Consider the following 18026-nt stretch of genomic DNA (forward strand, 5'->3'; position numbering starts at 1 on the left):
TTTGTCTTTTGGCATTTTTCGAATGTTACACAATAAATATCACTTTAAAATATCAAATGATTACAGCCTGATATGGAGCTTTTATTAGGCTGTAATTACAATTTTTCCAGTGATAAAATCCACATTTTTGTAAGTAGTCAGAAGTTTTTTTTTTTCTTTTTTGACTAATATTTTTCTTCGTCTCTGCTAAATTGATTATGTATGTACAGCCAAAATGTAAGTTACAATGTGTCATAGGAACAGATTGTCTATTTAAGTTAAGGACCCCTGTATTAGCTCCATGTCCATTGTACATTTCTTGCTATTGGGCTGTTTACAATAACAGAGATGTGAATCATGCTGCATTGGTTGAGTTTTCACATCGTCACACCTTCTGCGTGCAGGTGTGTTTTATTAAAGTAATTGTACTCTTCCTTTTTATTTTTATGTAAACCTGCATCTGACAAATCTGCAGGCAAAAGGCTGAAGAAGAAGTTCTTCAGGTTCTGAAAAACTCTGAATCCTGCTATGATTCGCCTTATAGCGAAAAAGATGTTAACAGGTTTTCAGTGGAAACTACATAAGCCCTTGTGTCTAATGCTAGAGGCATTTCCTCTGATCACTCCGAACACCTAAGTCTTCATTTCAATGTGGTCTAATTCCTGCAGACTCACCCAGTTTATAAGGTTTTGCTGGGCCAAGCGGTGATGTGCTGACAGGATTTTCCACACTACTATCTGGTAAACAGACATTTCAAAAATAGGCACTCAGCAAAAATAAAAATATGATTAATACCTCAATAAAAACTCTTTGATTGTATGCACCGCAAATAATCCTCTGAAGGAGGTCTGCGATTTCCATGCCCTGGCTTTGGATGGAGATATGTTGGCAAAGGTTAGAAAGATTTGGCACTAATGATTCTCCTGTTTACAACATCCCGTGCCCTTAACTCTGTCTTTCCAGATTTACAATCTGTCAGTCTCTTTCCTTTTGCTTCCAAATCTCCAAAGAGTTTTTCATCACCACATGCAAAAATATTACTGGTCAAAGCAGACATCTTGAGGGTAAAACATTTTCGGATGCTGGATAATTTCTATGGATATCCATCCCAGAAAGATGGATTTAAGCCTTGACTTGCTGTTAATTCTACATAGCCTTAGTCTCTGCAGAAAATCTCACAGTTACTTACTGGTTTGATGACTTATTGAAACGATTTTTAAAATGGCATATGCAATAAATAATGTTACGTAAAAATTCAGAGGTTGCAGGTGTTATTTCTTGGAGGTGGCGATAAAGTCTTCTGTGTTTTATGGGAAACTAAAACTAAATATTTTATTTAAATGATGTTGAAAAATGGAGCCTCTAACCTTAACCCTTGTATGTAATTGTATTTGGATACTTCTAAGTCTCTCGGTAACCGATGAAAGAGGAAAAGTGATACACTGTTTGAACAGTGACCGTCTGCTGGTCATAAAGTTGCAGGTGCATCTGACAAGGCCACGGCGAGCCAGACAGATGAACCTTCGCTGAGAGGTTCACAGCGAACAGATTGTTTCTGCATCAGTTGTTGTGTAAAGAAAACATTCATGTTTGCCTCATCATGACAAATCATCTCACATGGGCACCAAAGCAGGCATGCAGACATACTGTATTAATAATGGAATCCCCGCTCTGTTTTCGCTGTGCTGATTTATGCATCTTTATGAAAACTTCAAACCTCCAGCTTGTGGCTGGACAAATGATTTTGGTTTTATTATTTAAAAAAAACAGTAAACAGGAGATCCAGGAGCTCAGAGACAACCCGGCTGTGACCCCTGAAAGAAGTCTCTTCCGTTGGGAACCAAAGGTGCGTCACACATACCAGCTGCTCTGTTCCGATGAAGAAGAGATGCCACAACCAGCTGCTCTGTTCCGATGAAGAAGAAAAAAAAAAAAGCATCATCAATGCCACACAGGTGGTTGGAAGAGTCTGAGGCAGCTTCCCTGCAAAGCACTGTCAAAATATTATGATATCTCTTCTCCAAGCTTTCATTCATTCTGACAGACGTGGGTCAACGCAACGAGGAAGCGTTGTCTGCACTTGAACAAAAACATGGCAACCCCCGTGGAGAAACATGTTTGTACCAATGAGCTGACAAGTGATATAGACTGTGTAGTTTATGTTTATGTAACAATTGCTGCTGTTCACGGTGGCTTCATTTTTATTGCACTGTGAACTGTTTTAATGTACTATGTACCCCTCCCAGATAGAATGATTTAGGCCTAGAGTTGATGTTAATTTATCAGTTATTGCCAAAAAAAAAAAAAAAACCCAACAAAAAAAACTAACAATTACTTAATGACATTAGGGGAGATTTCCTGTGGATTTAGCCTAAGATTTAGTTTTTTATTTGTGCCATAAAACGATTTTGAAATCACTCAAAGGCAACTGTCATCAGTGTGATCATTTGTTAACTGGTGCTTGTGTTTTCCCACACTTTCATTATGACAGAAAGACTGAAGAACATCATTTCCAACATTTAACCCCAGCTAGTATTTGAAAACACAAATGGAAAAAGACTGTTTTTGAAGTGTCCCACAAGCTTCAGTGCTTTTTCATTTAATATTATGATTTGTTATTTGTTTTGTCAGAAACCACTTGTTGGTCAGACTACAGAAACATACAATGAAGATTCAATTCACCTTATTTGCACCTGTTCCTGTTTTTATAGCTGGTTCTGAGTTTGAGTAATAAAATAAAAATAAAAATAATCAGTTTGGGTTAAAATACATATATTTTGTTCCAGATAAGCCTTTAGGAGATTATACCCTGTTGTATTTGTTGGTTTTTAACTGCCAGATGTGAGTTGTATATTCGTATATACAGCATATTAATAACGTTTCCATTAGAAAGATCTCTGGACCAGCCTGACGCTAATGCAGTTCTCTTGTTTGTGTAATAATCGTGTCCTGGTCAGGTTCATGTTGGAACCTTCAGCTGATCAGTCTTCTCTCCTGCTGTAGTCACATGATGTTTGATGCAGGACAAGTCAGTGCCGTGGTACAGTACCACCCATGCTGTCGTGGGTATCCAATCATCTCCCACATCAAAGAATCATATTTTATAATGGCAGCTGTGCATACACTGAGGATCCTAAAGCCTTTGCCCCACATTTATCTTGGTAAACATTCATAATTCCATTAATTCATGCCAAGGAGCACAATGCCAGCAGAAGCCAAAAACCTGTTGTTTGGGGACTTTTTTGGGGTTGGGGTTTTGAATGCTCTGGCTTCTAATTCTTTATTCAAGGTGCCAGGAGTAATCCCCTGGAAAGTCATTATTTATTCATTTGATTATTGAAGAGTTTATGTCTGAGTATAGCGTGTCAACGAGTGTTGATTGATCTGTTGAATTGTTAGGGCAACATTAAAGGAATATGTGTTTAAGTTGAAAGTTCTACAACATGTAATGTTGGGTTGACACATTCGCTGAAGTGTTGAATAGAAACACTGCAGTACTGATAAACATCTTGGCATATTTACCAAACCATATAGAACAGATGTAGGTTTTTGAGCGCTAAACAAATCTTCGCATATTCCAAAGACAAATGCTTAGTTTTCTCTGCTGAAAAAACTGGGAGATTCAAATGAAGTAGGATGTTATAGTCAGCAAATGACTTAATTGAGTTAATTAAATTGCTGTTTTTCAACCTTGGGGTCACAACCCCACCTGTAATTCAAATGGGCTTGATCATGTGACTGGATAAGTGACAGCCACTTATACCTGAGTACTTTATACTCCAATCTGGCAAAAAACTATTCTAGAAAAAAACAAAATAAATTCTCAGGTCGCCAGAAATTTATGTCAAAACGGGGTCAGAATCGAAAAACAGTTAGAAACCACTGTTTTAAACTGTGTCACAGCAGCTCAGTGATCTCCACTGTTTTACCATCTGATGAGATGTCTCTGATAAATTGTGTTTGTGCCAGGAACAGTTGTATCTCAGCACCATCTGGCCATATACTGTGATTGCTGACCATTCAGATGCAGTAATTGCAATGTAAAGCAGGCTGCCCACGGTTCAATATTTGCACAAGTCTTCACATATGGGTGGAATTGCTGGGCAGCAGCTGTGGATGCCATGGGCCAAGCATAAGAAACACGTCTAAAATGAATTTTAGATCAGCAGGGAAGGATGTGCAGACACACAACCTCCAAAGCTTTTGTCAAGATCCTGAACTTGCAGAATTACTGTATATTTTAACTGAATATATGGTATTTCACAGAGCGGCCCTGCACACACAGGCATCCCTTTGAGGATGTAAATGGAAAGTATTGATTTTAGAGAAATAAGCAAAGATTTAAATCAGTGCTTTCGTGGCTTTATTTCCATCTTCCCTGTGGGACTGGAATTTGTTATATTATTCTTGGTGCCCACGTACAGCAAATACAGGTGCGTGTGTCCTACAGTGAACATCATCAATCATGGGTTTGCTGGAAGTGTCAAGTTCAAGGAGGTTAGGTTCAGATCTGAGGATTGCAGGATTTATGTACATATGAACTCATAGGGGACTATATACCTGATATGTTTTTTATTGTATTAACTGTAGTTAATAAAATAAAACATTCTACAACGGAAGATTTTAGCAACCTTCAATACCAAAATGTAATGCAATTACATTTTGTCTAAACATGTAACAAAACATATGGTCGCCTCAGTGATCCATCATGGCTACCTTTGTTTTAAAGACACAGTTACAGCATTGTATAAAAATCAGAATAATGATTCATCATATTATTATTAATATTAATCATATTCTAAGAGAAAGGACAGGTCGGCAGGTAAGGTCAAAAGCGGTGAAGGAGAAGTTAGCTTGCTGATCACCAGATGGACAGAGGTTTTACCTGGTTTTTACTACATGATATCAACCATATGAAAGGTTCTCGTCTGGTCAACCAATGACTAATTCTTTGATCATGGATGTCTTTTCCTGGAAAATATGTTCAACATGAGAATTTCAGAATTGGAAAAAAAAAAAAAATCTGAAGACCATCTTTAATATAGCGGTGTCAGCCTCGGTACTCAGTCATCATCCACTTGGGGTCACTGCCACTAATTTATTGAAATCATCTGGGCACTGACCGCACTCCTGTGACATTTGGGTTTCCATCAGAAGGGGGTCTGACTGTATTCATTTGTGGTTGCGGTGTCTCTGCGGGGGTATCGTGTAAGTCAGTGCATATGTAGACGTGTGCCAACTTTTCCTCTGTCTCTTTCTTGATATGTTTGGTCGCAGCTGCACACAGATCTGACTCATCTGATCTGTCGGGTTCTACTGCACATTACTGTGGAAATATCCAAAGCATCAGTACCACATGACTTAGATTTGGCCTCCTACTGGATAATCTGGAAATTGCTGCCTTACGTGTGTCATGCCACGTATGTGTGCACTTAATGAAGCCTTAGTCACTTCAGGTCATTTCAGTGAAGGATTCTGTGCAGTCAGTGACTGTTGGGTCATCCTTAAAGCTGTGGGTTTTTCTTCATGCAATCTTTTTTTCTTTTCTTTCCATGATTCACGACCGTTAAGTGGGGTATGATGCAAGACATTAGCACCATGTGGTGGTATAAAGTGATTACTGGACTAGTATGATCTACAGTAGTCACAGCAATTACTGCACTGCTATGTATTAATACTTTTTGCACATCCTGGTTGCAATACTGTTTTTCAGTCCAAAGAGGAATATTTAAAGATGTTTATGCAATTTGGAGATTAGATTTTTTTTTTCAAACAGATCACAATTACTTACAGTGCAGAGCAGAGCCCCTGAGCTACAGGGGTCATGTGACATTTTCACAGTTAGTATGATGCACAAGGAATCTTGCACAGATGCAATTATCTACAACATTAATGTATTTTAACATGGGTTTTCAATGAACATTTTACTAAACTATATTCAAATTTATTTTATTGGCAGCATTCAAGTCAGTACAGTTTATTACAGTGGACAGCAGATTGTAGACTGTCATGTGACTTGAAAAACACAGGCACCAAAATATTGTAATAAAGTAATTATAGTTTTATTACATTTGGCTTTGTGAAGAATATGAAGGATTTTTACACATACCAAAACATTTAATAGAGGACAATACAACTACAGTGTCTGTCCTATTGATGGTTTTATTGTAGCAACAGTGATATCCTGTAAACATGCATTAAATGTAAGACGAGAACAACAATGACTTTTTCAAGAAGGAAAGTGAATAAAACTGACATTTTTAAAGGTCTTGCAAATAATTTCCCATAAAAGAAGATGGAGATAAAAACTGATTTGCATCTGAAGTTCTTTCTTTTCTTCCGACAGCTTGGTAACAGCTCATTCTGCTGTCTTGCCTTGGGTGTTGCACTTTTGTTTTACCGCTTTCCAGCAGATGTTAGCAGTGTGGGTCTTTTTTTTCCAACCTCTAATTTTCTCTTTTTTTTTTTTTACCTGCTCAGCACAATACTGCAGACAAACACAGTTGGAGACCATCTGATGAACATAGTGAAACCATTATTAGCTATAAAAGCAGGTATTTTTCTCAAGGCGATGGAAGAAACCAAAAATGTTGCTGGGAGACGGTGGAATTTGGGTTTTTAGATGGATTTCAACCACAATTATGTCCACTAATGACTGATGACATCGCTTCATTTCTGCTCGGTGAGTGTGAACTGCAGTGTTTTCGAGCAAAAAATGTGCACATTTTCTCATATGCAGCAACAAGACAGAGGGTGAGTCATTTCTGAGTCACAGCCCCCTCTCAAGGTGGAACCATAAACAAAAAACCCAGTTAAGAAAAACTGTTTCACTGTTACAAACTTTCCCATGCAATGTGGTTATCGTGCACAGCACATCGCTCCCGTGATTTACAAACACGGACAAGACATCCTTGATACACATGACGGCTAACGGGGGTCTTGATAGCACACAGGGTTTTTTTCTCTGTGAGAACCAGACTTGTGTTCCACCACGCGGCCGTTCTACTTAACGCACGGCACATCTTTTCACCAGGACTTTCACATGGAAACTGTCCTCGTTGCCCTGTGTTGTATTTTGTGGCAAGAGTGATGAGTCGTAATTGCAGACCATGTCAGTCCCTTACACATAGCTCTCCAAACCACATGAGGGATGTTGCAGTTCGCCCCTCATGCCGAGGGTTTGCTCACTGGGGATTGTGGAAGCAGCTAAAAGTAAGATTAACATAGCTTGAAGCTCAGCAGCTCACATAAATCATGGCTACAGTACGTTTCAAGTGTGCTGTTTGTTTATTCAATAATTGTAATCGCAATGAAGCCGGATCTCTAATTTAAATCATTAAGAGCCACATCAAAATAGTAGATGAAGGTCAAGCAGCATCACATTGTTATGCATCACACTGCAGATAAATCACTGGGCCCAACAACAGAACTCAATCCACATGCGTTTTTTTATGTCCACCCGTTTATGAGTTTTGTAGGCAGCTGACATCTGCTCTGATCCTCCAACTCATTTAGAGGTAAGACTCACAGGATTCCTCGTTAGTGACTTAACTTTTCACCAAATGTTTGTTTGTTGCCACGTTTTTTTTTCTTTCCTTTTACGAGAAAAAGAAGGTTGTTTTGCTCCTGAGTCCAACATCAGAATCTAATTTAGACAAAGATGGGGACTCCTTTGGGGTTTTATTTACTGGAAATGAAATGTTTAATTCAATTGAGTAAATCTGTTATTGATATTAGTGTTATTTAAGCCAATGAGATATGAATAGTTTAACTCCACATGACATGGTGAACCAGGATGGATGCATTTTTTTACTTCTGTTCAATTTTACACACATACTGCAGAATCATCTGGGTAAATATGAGAATAAAATAAATGCTGAGATTTAAATGCTAAATTTTCTCCTAGCGGTTAATTTTAGATAAAGACCTATAACCGCAACGATCCGAGGGCACCAGGTGACACGAGTAAGACTAATGACAAAGACACAGGTGAGTGTGATCACACTAATCAACTCCACCTACAGGAGGAAAGGGAGACAGAAAGACATTTAGATCATTTAGACATTTAGATGCCCATGTGTAATAATTAAAAAAAAACATGTTGCACGCTTCATTCACAAAAACCACAAGTGTGTGTGACCGGTTGTGACATAATGAAACAAACAGGTGTGTCTGTGTCTATGATCTTTAAATCGGTGCCAAATGTTACTCTGCCTGTTATGTGGGAACTGAGACAGAAGAAATAGGAAGAGCAGAGTGTTCTCCAGTGAGCGTTGGTGTCCAGATGCTGCCATTAGACATGAAGAGGAGAATAAACACATCCTCATGTCCTCAGCAAAGAATGTTAATACTCTCACCTGCCGCTCCACTTTTCTTTGATGGTGCCAGCATGAATCGACTTCGCTTGTTGGCACGAGTATTAACAGGATGAGGCCCAAAGTTGTGTGTGTGTGAGAAAACAGTTTTTTATAACCCACTGTGGACATTTTTACTCAGTAATACTCTCTTGATCAGGGTTAAAAACTTTCATTGGAATCATAACTTGGTCCTAATTGAGCAGAAATGTATTAGAGGGACATGAGAATGGAATTGAAGCTCTAGTTAAGTTCAGGTTGGGTTTTATATGTATGTGTGCACGGGTAATTTGCAAAACTTGTGAATTGTGAAACTACCTTAAAGGGCTGAGAGTGTGACTCATCTACATTTTTGCTCTAAATGTGCTTTTTACAAATCTTTGACGTAGGAATATCACGAATAATCAAATCCAAATAGACTGGCTGGGATTCAAACTCACACACATTTCAGCGGCAGCTGAGATTCTCCTGCAAGAATGTGTAAAGGATCCAGTGTGGATCTGTTGTGAAACTATAATGGCTACATTGGCTGCATGGTTTTTTTGCATCTTTTGAAAGATCGTACTAGTATAACTGTAGCATGCACTGATTTTACATGTGGGATCATTGATTATTCAGTGTATATCAGGTATTCACACCAGTCTTGTCTGTCAGCCTTGCCCTACTTCCTGTTTCTCTGGGCATTTAGTTTATCAACTTCACCTGTATCTGTTCATTAGCCTCACTCTTCTCAGCTGGAGCCTTGGATATATATATGTCCCACCCTCATTGCTGTCTTTTTGTGTTCTGCTTGTACTGATGTATGTGTTTTGCTCAGTCTTTTTTTTTTATAGTATTTTTGTAGTTTTATTTGTATTTAGACAGAGAACTGTACCTTATTCCTGCTCTCCAGTGTGCTGCATTTGGTGTCGCCCACGTGCCTCGTGCCAACACCGGCAAAGGCACATAGCATGTAGTGTGTCATCAGCAAGCTACAAATAGAAGGTGTTAATGATCTGCTAGTATGTAGATGTTAGCACTTAGCTTGCATGTTGAGAGTCAATGATGTGTTAGCACTATGCTAGTGTGTAGCTTCAGCCAGTCTTTACCAAGCTAGGCCAAGCTTACTTTGTGTACAACCTCAGCATCACACTATCAATAGATCTGAACCTTATAGGTTGTATTACTGCCTCCTTCTGGGTCTATAATGCATGGCTCAAAAAGAAAAAAAGAGAAAAGTGGAGTGTAGGTGTACTGACAGGACCAATTCAATTTCTGTGAGCTTCTCAAATGATTGACAGCGAAATGAAGTTTATTTCAAAAGCTTTAATTTTCCCATGGGGAAATTAAATTCATTAAAACACATGAAGTAGTAGATTAGGCACAAAAGTACCAAATTAATGCGTACCTGCTGGTACAGATGTATAAAAAATTAAATAATTAAATAAATACAATTTAAAATATTTGCAGTATTATGTACAGTGTTTGAAGGCCAGTTGGAGTGCCGTAGTGCACATATACGTATGTGCGGTTTTTGTGGTATGGGACAGTGTTTGGATTAGAAACAGCGATGCCTCAGAGTCAGAGGTCGCAGTTCTTCCAGGTGTCCTGCAGTCTGGCAGTAAAGACATTATCCAGAGAGGGAAAATAAGTGTTTTGGAGAAATCCTGTAGTATTTGGCTCCTCGATCTTCATGTCTGCTGCTCCTGGGTGGAGAAAAGATTTATTATGGATACAGTGCATGATGTTCAACAAAGATTTAGTGACAGTTTTAATATTTAGGTAATTAACAAATGTCTTTCTAGCACCAGGAAATATATTAAAAATGTTGATTTAAATATTTTTTAAGATACACAAACATTTTTTTATGAATTAATCATATTGTATAAATGATACCTTAGATTAAAAAAAAAAACAACAAAAAAAACTCTAAAAATCAGATGCCTTATTTCCAAGCAGTGTTGCCCACACATTATTTATTGATATTTACAGACACTTTGAAAGAAAATTCCAGAGTGGGAGTGCACATTTACCTGCCAACTCTAAATCTTGTGCTTGGTGCTTTGGACTCAGTTGAGAAACACTGGTCTGACAAGGAGTAACTTAAGACTCCTAATGAGAGCATTCATCATGGATTCCTCTGGAAAGTGCAACTGTCTAGTCCTGTGAAAAGGACCCAAGAAAATTACTCCCTTTAACTTTAAATTTGACAGTTGTAAAATATGCATGCAGATAATTTACTTAATCTCTGCCTACCTGTCGTTGGTAAAATAAAATATAAGCATATTTTTCTCTGAGTTTGAAAACAAACGGACCACAGGTTTCACTAACAACGTCGTCGTTATAGGTGAACCAGCGGTCCGTCGGGTCGACCTGTCTCACATCTGGATCCACCCCATCACAGATGTAGTGTCCTGAGAGGATAGAAGGCTCATACACCATATTCCAACGACATTGACTTAGAAGTTTGAGTTGAAAACAACCCATACAAAACATTGTTCTCTTTTTCATCAGTTGTTTCTGGTTGTACTACTGTTTTATGACACCTTTGTGTTTACTGCAGACATTCCGTCACCTTAAAAGCTACTTAGCTCTACTTTGCTCTCCGTCCTAAATAAAACAAACACAACACCCTTTACTATACTGTAATCTGGAAAATTAGGATGTAACGAGCACGGTCAAAGTTAGTTTAGATACCGTCTGCTCATTTAGAGCAGCTGTAATTTACATAATATGACAGGCTTACCACTTCGTGCTGAATCGCCCATATGACTAATGCAGCTGACCAAACGGTAGCGGCCGACACCCTGAGAAGACAATGAATTGTGAAAATGTTTCAAAAGTGATTTGTGTAAAATAATGAACACTTTATTTATTTTTATTGATACCTGTCTGGAGGTCACCTGAAGTTCCCTCAGAAGAACAATGTCATCATGGACCTTTGTTACCTGGAACGCTGATGTAAACCTGAAGCGCTTTAGTTGTAAAATTAGAACTCTGGAAGTGTAAAAAAAGTAGAGTGGAGTAATCACATTTTTTTCCCATGTTGAAATTCTGAGACATTCAGTGAAACATGTCAAAAGCTGAGTTCAGTTCTGTAAACCACTGCAGTGTGCTGAGTGCTGATTCATGTTGACTCACTTTGGCAGGGTGGCAAACGTCGAGTTCTGGACAGATGTTGTCGCACCACAGTCACATTTGTACTCCACCTCTGTCTCCTGCAGAACAGTGTGATGAAAAAATGATCCCTCAGGATTTAAACACCAACGGGAATACAACTAATTTACAGTCGCATGTCTGTCTTTTTTTTGGTGACTTCACCACAGAGTACACAAAGAAAATGGTTTCTTACACTTCTGTAATTATCAAGCAGTTGTTTGACTGTTCCTCGAGGGAGCAGATCCAGAGACAGACTGGTGAAGGACTCTGTTCTCTCGGATTTCGCACCACACCTAATGTTGAAAATGAGCGACAGCAAGGAACAACATTTTTAATTAAGTTGCAGAAGACAGTTAATTACGAGTATTGAGCTTTTCAAATATAATGACATTTCAGGCCTAAACACTGCACTCAAATATTAAGTGATACAAGTGTTTTCTAAGGCCAATAAATAATAGAAATGTATAAATATGGTATAAAATATAATGATTCGGGGAGTCAATGTGTTACGTTTTGCACGTCCTGTTGTTCTTCATTTTGAACACCATATGATCATCTACAGGACAGCTGTAGACCTTGCCCAGTCGCCCAGCCTTCCTATGCAGCAGTTTGCCCAATCTCCTCATCTGATCCAGCACAGCCATGAGGAACTCATGAGCATCCTGTAGATACACACAGAAATTATTATACAGACATGGCGAAACACTGAAGTGAAAACTGTTTGGAAATAGTGATTTAGCGTTAAACTCACTTTTTGTCGGAGGTCTGTAAATTCCGGATTTCGCAAAGCTACCTCACACTTAAACGCTGAGAGCAGGCAGGATTTTTGGTAAGCATCAGGGGAAAAGTGAAATTTACTGATGTTCAAAAATGACCTGGAGAGGGATATAAAAGAGACAAGAGCCACATTCTACTGTTATTATACAAATTTAATGATGTACAAATTATGTATGATGTATGCATTAATGCAGCAGGTGTGTTATTGCAGCTGTACTTTAGAAGTCCGGCCTCAGGGATGTTTCCCCAGACTGGCTCCTGACGAGCGATGTCTCTGACAAAGTTCAACAATGTGAGGAGGCTCTGCAGGCAGGAGTTCATGTAACAGTACATGGCTGGATTTGGGAATCTAACACACAGAACAAAATACCTCTATCAAATGACACATTCTCTACAATACATTTATATTTTTAAAATGTTAACCCTGTGCTTTTAAAAGAAGTCAGAGAACTGTGGAACCGATGGTGGATCCAGGCTTAGTGTTCATCAAATATTGTTCTCTCAATTTAATTGTTGTTCAAATTATTTTTATTTTGTTTTAGGGAACATAAATAAAACTAAAACTTTTCTAAAGAATTTTCTAAAAGTCATCCAAAACTCTTCCAGATGGTTGGCCTGGCCTGTTTAGTTGAACACAACCCTCTTAACATACATAAAGGCAGAAATTCAAGAAAGACACAAATCGACACTCTTTAACTGATTTTTTTTTTTGTTTGCTTTTTCTTTTCAGTGAAATGGCAAACTTATCTACAGTATACCTGCTGATCTATCATGACCCTGATATACTCACCCTGGATTTTTGAACTGCTGTTGCCTGATGGGTTTGGTTGTGGGCACCGAGGCAGACGCTTTGGACTCTACCATGTTGTGCTGCCGAGAAACGGAAGGAGAATTCTTCTCAGGCCACTGCTGCTGTTTAGAAGCTGAAGCAACCTGAATGTTGGTGCCACTGGTGACAAAGAAATGCAGGTGCCTCACTGTGAACTCTTTGGCTAGGTGTCTAGCCATCTATTGCACATGTTCTCCGGTTTGGAGAACATTTACGCAAAATGATCACTTGCTGCCTTATACATATCCTGGTGCCAGGTGCTATTGCGATGAGATAAATCAAGTTATTGCCCTTCTGTGTCAGAGGTTTTGATGGTATGGCTGATCACTTACAGTACATGTTGCATATCACAAAGAGCATGTAGCTATACTTACCCAGAAGTCTTGTAGTGCTGTTGCCTGGGGGGTTTGGCTGGAGCCATTGGGGCTGTTTCTCTGACTTTTCCAGCAGATTGTTGGTTAGGGATAAAGATGCACTTTTTCTCTGGGTACTGGTTGTCTTTGGGGGCTGATGCCATTTGACATCCAATGGCAGACCCACTGCTGTTGAAGAAAAACATGGTTGTATTTTACCTGCCATGGCTGAAGGTCTTGGAACATGCCCAAAATCCTAGCGAATGCTGCTAATGCTACATACACAGGCGACAGCTTGGAAAAGCTATTCTGGAGCGCTTGTTTATGTGTATGTGTGTTTAATGCACCGAGATCGCTGACTGAGATCGCCATGATATGTGAGAAACATTTTCAGACAGTGCATTTGCTCACCCGAGATTCCTGAACTGTTGTCTTGGGTGTTTGACAGGTGCCATTGAAGCTTTGTCTTTAACCAGGGCAGTACTTTGGCGAGGAGCGGTGGAACACTTCTTCTCTTGGCTCTGTTGTTCTTGAGGGCCGTCTGCATTTGGTATGTTGTAGCCGCTGGCAAATTTAGAGAGAAAACATTTGACTAATCACTTGTTCATTAGAGATCCATTCAGACCCCACTACAAACGAGTGAAGAGAAATAACTGCAAACAGAAAATTAAACAATGGAGCACTTTTGAAATTACAATTTAATTACAGACTCTGCCTGAAATGTTTAATTCTAATTCTATTAGTTGTGGCCAAGTATGTCCTATTGCTAGCTGTGCTAAACAGTGCTGCTATTAAAACCAGGAGAGTTTTACTTAATGTATCTGATTAGTAAAAAAAAAAAAACAATAGGTATGAGAAACATCACAATAGTATATGAAAGTATTGCTCTACTAATCTAAGTTGAACTTATATGGTTACAGTACTACTGTGTAGTAGTGTGTACTTCCTCACCCAGAAATCCTAAAGCGCTGTTGCCTGGGGTTTTGCATTGTGGACACAGGGGCTGTGCCTTTAGCTTCCCTTGGGTGATATATTGAGTTGGTGGGATGTCTCTTCTCTGTGCAATGCTGATCTTCAGGCGCTGGTGCAACCTTACTTCTATTCTGTTAGAAAGGTACAGTGGATAAAAACCAGTGACTCACAAAGGAAAAACTAGTCCACATTCCACCTGACATTTCTTTTACACCATTCAAACCTTAAAACGTTGCCACCACCGAGGCTTCTTTGACACTTTCTTTTCGTTGCCTTTTTTCGTCGCTTGATTAATAATGCTGCCGAGGAACAAACAATATATATAAAAAATATCCAAATATTTACGTTGACAGGCATTCTTTACCTTGGTTTCCCTTGTCCAATTTTTATTTACCTTTGTTTTTGTGTTACAAGATGATTTTCTGTTCCCTATATGAGAAAAACAATAAGATTAAACACAAGTGATCATTTACTGAGACTTACTGCAAATACAAAAAAAAAGTTGTTTAATGGGAAGAGTCACACATACCAGGACCTGGGTGGCGAGTTGATTAACCCACGGTGACTTTTCGATTTTCCAATTGGAGAGAGCAGCAGCTTTTGTTGTTTGTTTGATGTCAGTTGTGCGGTGATGGGAGATGGAGGGACGTCTCTTCTCGAAGTTATGTTGTTCTTCAGGGGAGGGTGAGACCTGACTTCGATTCTGTTTTTTTTTTTTTTTTTTTTTTGAGAAAATTTAGTGAGGATGAAATATGCCTGTATGAATCCATAATTTCATATTGAATACTTCAACAAAGTCTCACTCAAACCTTAAAGCACTGCCACCACCGTAGCTTTTTAGGTTCCTCCGTTTGGTTGGTTTTACTCTTGGTGGAAGGCAGGATGCTGGCAAGAAGGAAAAACAAGTTACCTGACTGAAAATCTACAGTATTTATTGTTTGGGTTTAAATATCTTAAAAATCAGTTTTCAAACACCAAATATTTTCAAATGTATAAGGCTTTCTATCTTTTCCTAAAACAGTATAACAAATAATTTGGCTTCACAGTGGTACTGAGCTAATACGTATAATGGTAGCTAACTCGTTTTTATAAATTTAAATATATATTTAAATACACAAAGTGGTATGAAGACAACTTACCTTTGCTTTTCATGATATTTTTCAGTTTTCTGTTGGGTAAGAACCAAAAGAGACAGTTATTAAAATGACCTACAGTATATGGCATGGCGATAACTGAACACTGTCACACTTCTCACCCTTGAGCCTTGCAACAGGTGAATCTTCTGAGGCTCGTGCTTTTGATTTCTTTTCTTTGTTGAGGTGAAAGCACTGATGAGGATAAAGAAAGCAGTCATCTCACTATGAACCTGTCATTATATTGTAGATTTTAAAGAACAATTGCTTAAACAAAAATTGTATTTTATTTAAAATTACTTGTTTTTAAAAACAAGAACAGTTAAAAGAAAATAATTATAATAATTATCAGCATTTCCGTCAGACAGCCAGACATCAGGAAGCCTATCAAAAATGAAATACTTGTAGACCGAACGTCTGTCTTCATTTTTTATTCATTTGGGCCAACTTTATTTGTAGTGTCTTTAGTGTAAGTTAATAGATATTAGTAAAAATGTCCACTTATAAAAAAAAAGGTTTATGTCATTGCATTTGTAGAAAAAAATATTCCTGAAAAAACTATTCTAAAAATACAAAACTGAGTAATTGGACCATATTAGCTTGCCAAATATCAGGTTATTGGTACCCACTTATTACAAATCAGGTAGTGATTTATACAACTGGTAAAGCTATTATTATTTTATAAAAACATAAATTAAAATAAACACATAAAGACAATATTCCAAGTCGTTTTTAAAAATGTTTCAACTGTCATCACCTCTTCTGAGAGCTAGGAATCTGTCTGACCTTCTTTGCCAAATCATCTGCAACAGCTGTTGATTTCTGCTCAGTGCAAAGAAACAAAAGAAGCTAATATGTCAGGGGGACAGTGAGGAACAATGAAATGCTGTATAAATGTGATGATAACCCAAACATCAACTGTTTTTTCTCAGTGTTGTTGACACTGCTGAAGGAAACAAACCATCTTTGTTTATAGATTGAACGATTTGTGTCTCTTCCGCCTCCTCTTCTGTTTTCTTTGTCCTTTTCTCTGTTTTGTGACAGTTTGCATGACTGCCTGCTGTCATTATTTATATTTTGTATTTTTTATTTATAATAAATTTTATTTCTGCCACTGGCAGCTACGTTCTCCAATTTCCTTGGTTTGCCTTTCCTTGCAACTTTCGATCCTTGCATCTTCAGATCAAAGGATAATGACGATGTCATCATATATCATGTTGTCATCCCTAGTTATGTTGTAATTGTTTGAGTTCACCCATCGGGATAGAGAGCAATATGTTTGAATAATTAACAGATAATAAAACATCTATATATTCTCCAAAAAACAAAAAGTCCAGACTGACATTTGAGGCTAAGGTGTTAAAGAGTTAAACCATAGGTGCCCAATTAGTAGATTGTGATCTACCAGTAAATCGCAAAGGGAGTACTGTTGGATCATGTTTGTTCACTTATTTAATTTCCTCAAACCTCATGGTGTTTTTTTTTTCAACAAAACAGGATTTTATGTACTTGATAAAAAGCTAAAACGAAGAGTCTGATTGTTGTGATATGGTCGACTGGGGACAATGTATATTCATGTGAAGACAACAGGACTAATTGGAAGACTGTACAGAGTGGTTTAATCTTGGGGGGTGCTGTGAAGCATAATTGCTAATTACAGCCGAGTTCAGGCATCAGATGAGATGTTGTCTTTGATCCTTTGTAGTGAATGAATAGCTGGCACAGTGGGAGGCAGCCATACGTATAACCAGGCCAAGTGTGCCGGAAAAAACAAGTAATAAGGGCTCGGATGTGGGCTTTTGGTTGGTACCAGGAAATGTGGGGTGAAGGGCGACTGGGTGCCAGTTTGGGAGTCTATAGGGCAAAACTCAACACAGGCAAGATATGATGTCACAGAGGTGGATGCAGCGCAGTAGGGTCATCCGAGTGAAATGATGCAGATTTTCATGATGTTGAGACATTCACTGTGACCTGGCAACACAACAAGTTGCAATAACAAATCAGAAGATTAACAAGAACAACAGATGAAAACAATCAATGCAAATGAATTGGTTACTATTCAAACTATTCGCAGCAATTACTTGTTATAGGTTTTGCTTCATTACGATACCAAAACTGAGGCACAGCCATAATTACAATAGCTCTTACATTTAAGGCTTTATCGTAAACAACAAACACATCTAATTTAAAGAGCATGATTACAGAGAAGCTGTTTTATATCCCGAGTTTATATTAGTAAATATATTTTAATGTTTTTTGATAGTAGTAGCTACCAAGTCAAAAAAGTGTACCCCTCACCCCTGGCCTGGAGCACACGTACACACACACACACACGAGTGTACTGGAGACAGCTGTGTGGATGATAACAGACAGAAGCAAACTGGTCGAATTAGCCATCGACTACAGCTAAAACAAAGCTAAACGGTACTATTTTTTTTCCTTTCTGCTGATGTCAACCTTTGAGAAAGGAGGGAAAGGGAAAAAAAACCTT

The 18026-nt window shown here is 38.3% G+C and overlaps 1 protein-coding gene across 3 annotated transcripts in view; it reads right to left on the reverse strand.

Annotated features, from left to right (window-relative positions):
* Window positions 1-9590: 9590 nt before the first annotated feature.
* The window catches only part of LOC103390661 (ubiquitin carboxyl-terminal hydrolase 37-like), a 10887-nt gene continuing 2451 nt past the window's right edge, over window positions 9591-18026 (reverse strand). The window contains exons 1-22 of one of the 3 annotated variants that reach the window (XM_017039128.2): window positions 16497-18020; window positions 16293-16357; window positions 15658-15730; window positions 15542-15570; window positions 15212-15287; window positions 14932-15105; window positions 14797-14831; window positions 14626-14701; window positions 14382-14533; window positions 13842-13994; window positions 13452-13616; window positions 13039-13197; window positions 12466-12597; window positions 12223-12346; window positions 11982-12133; window positions 11665-11764; window positions 11454-11530; window positions 11201-11309; window positions 11059-11119; window positions 10569-10726; window positions 10346-10475; window positions 9591-10018 (exon numbers count right to left, since the gene is read on the reverse strand). In XM_017039128.2, the coding sequence (XP_016894617.1) occupies window positions 10470-10475; window positions 10569-10726; window positions 11059-11119; window positions 11201-11309; window positions 11454-11530; window positions 11665-11764; window positions 11982-12133; window positions 12223-12346; window positions 12466-12597; window positions 13039-13197; window positions 13452-13616; window positions 13842-13994; window positions 14382-14533; window positions 14626-14701; window positions 14797-14831; window positions 14932-15105; window positions 15212-15287; window positions 15542-15570; window positions 15658-15730; window positions 16293-16357; window positions 16497-16499 (2079 nt within the window). In that variant the 5' untranslated portion in view covers window positions 16500-18020 and the 3' untranslated portion in view covers window positions 9591-10018; window positions 10346-10469. Of the gene's footprint in view, window positions 10019-10345; window positions 10476-10568; window positions 10727-11058; window positions 11120-11200; window positions 11310-11453; window positions 11531-11664; window positions 11765-11981; window positions 12134-12222; window positions 12347-12465; window positions 12598-13038; window positions 13198-13451; window positions 13620-13841; window positions 13995-14381; window positions 14534-14625; window positions 14702-14796; window positions 14832-14931; window positions 15106-15211; window positions 15288-15541; window positions 15571-15657; window positions 15731-16292; window positions 16358-16496; window positions 18021-18026 lie in introns of those variants that run through there. The other 2 variants (XM_017039129.2, XM_008326590.3) reach the window with 2 other exon arrangements.

The sequence above is a fragment of the Cynoglossus semilaevis genome, chromosome 15 (assembly GCF_000523025.1).
Source record: "Cynoglossus semilaevis isolate Cse_v1.0 chromosome 15, Cse_v1.0, whole genome shotgun sequence".
Classification (NCBI taxonomy): domain Eukaryota; kingdom Metazoa; phylum Chordata; class Actinopteri; order Pleuronectiformes; family Cynoglossidae; genus Cynoglossus; species Cynoglossus semilaevis.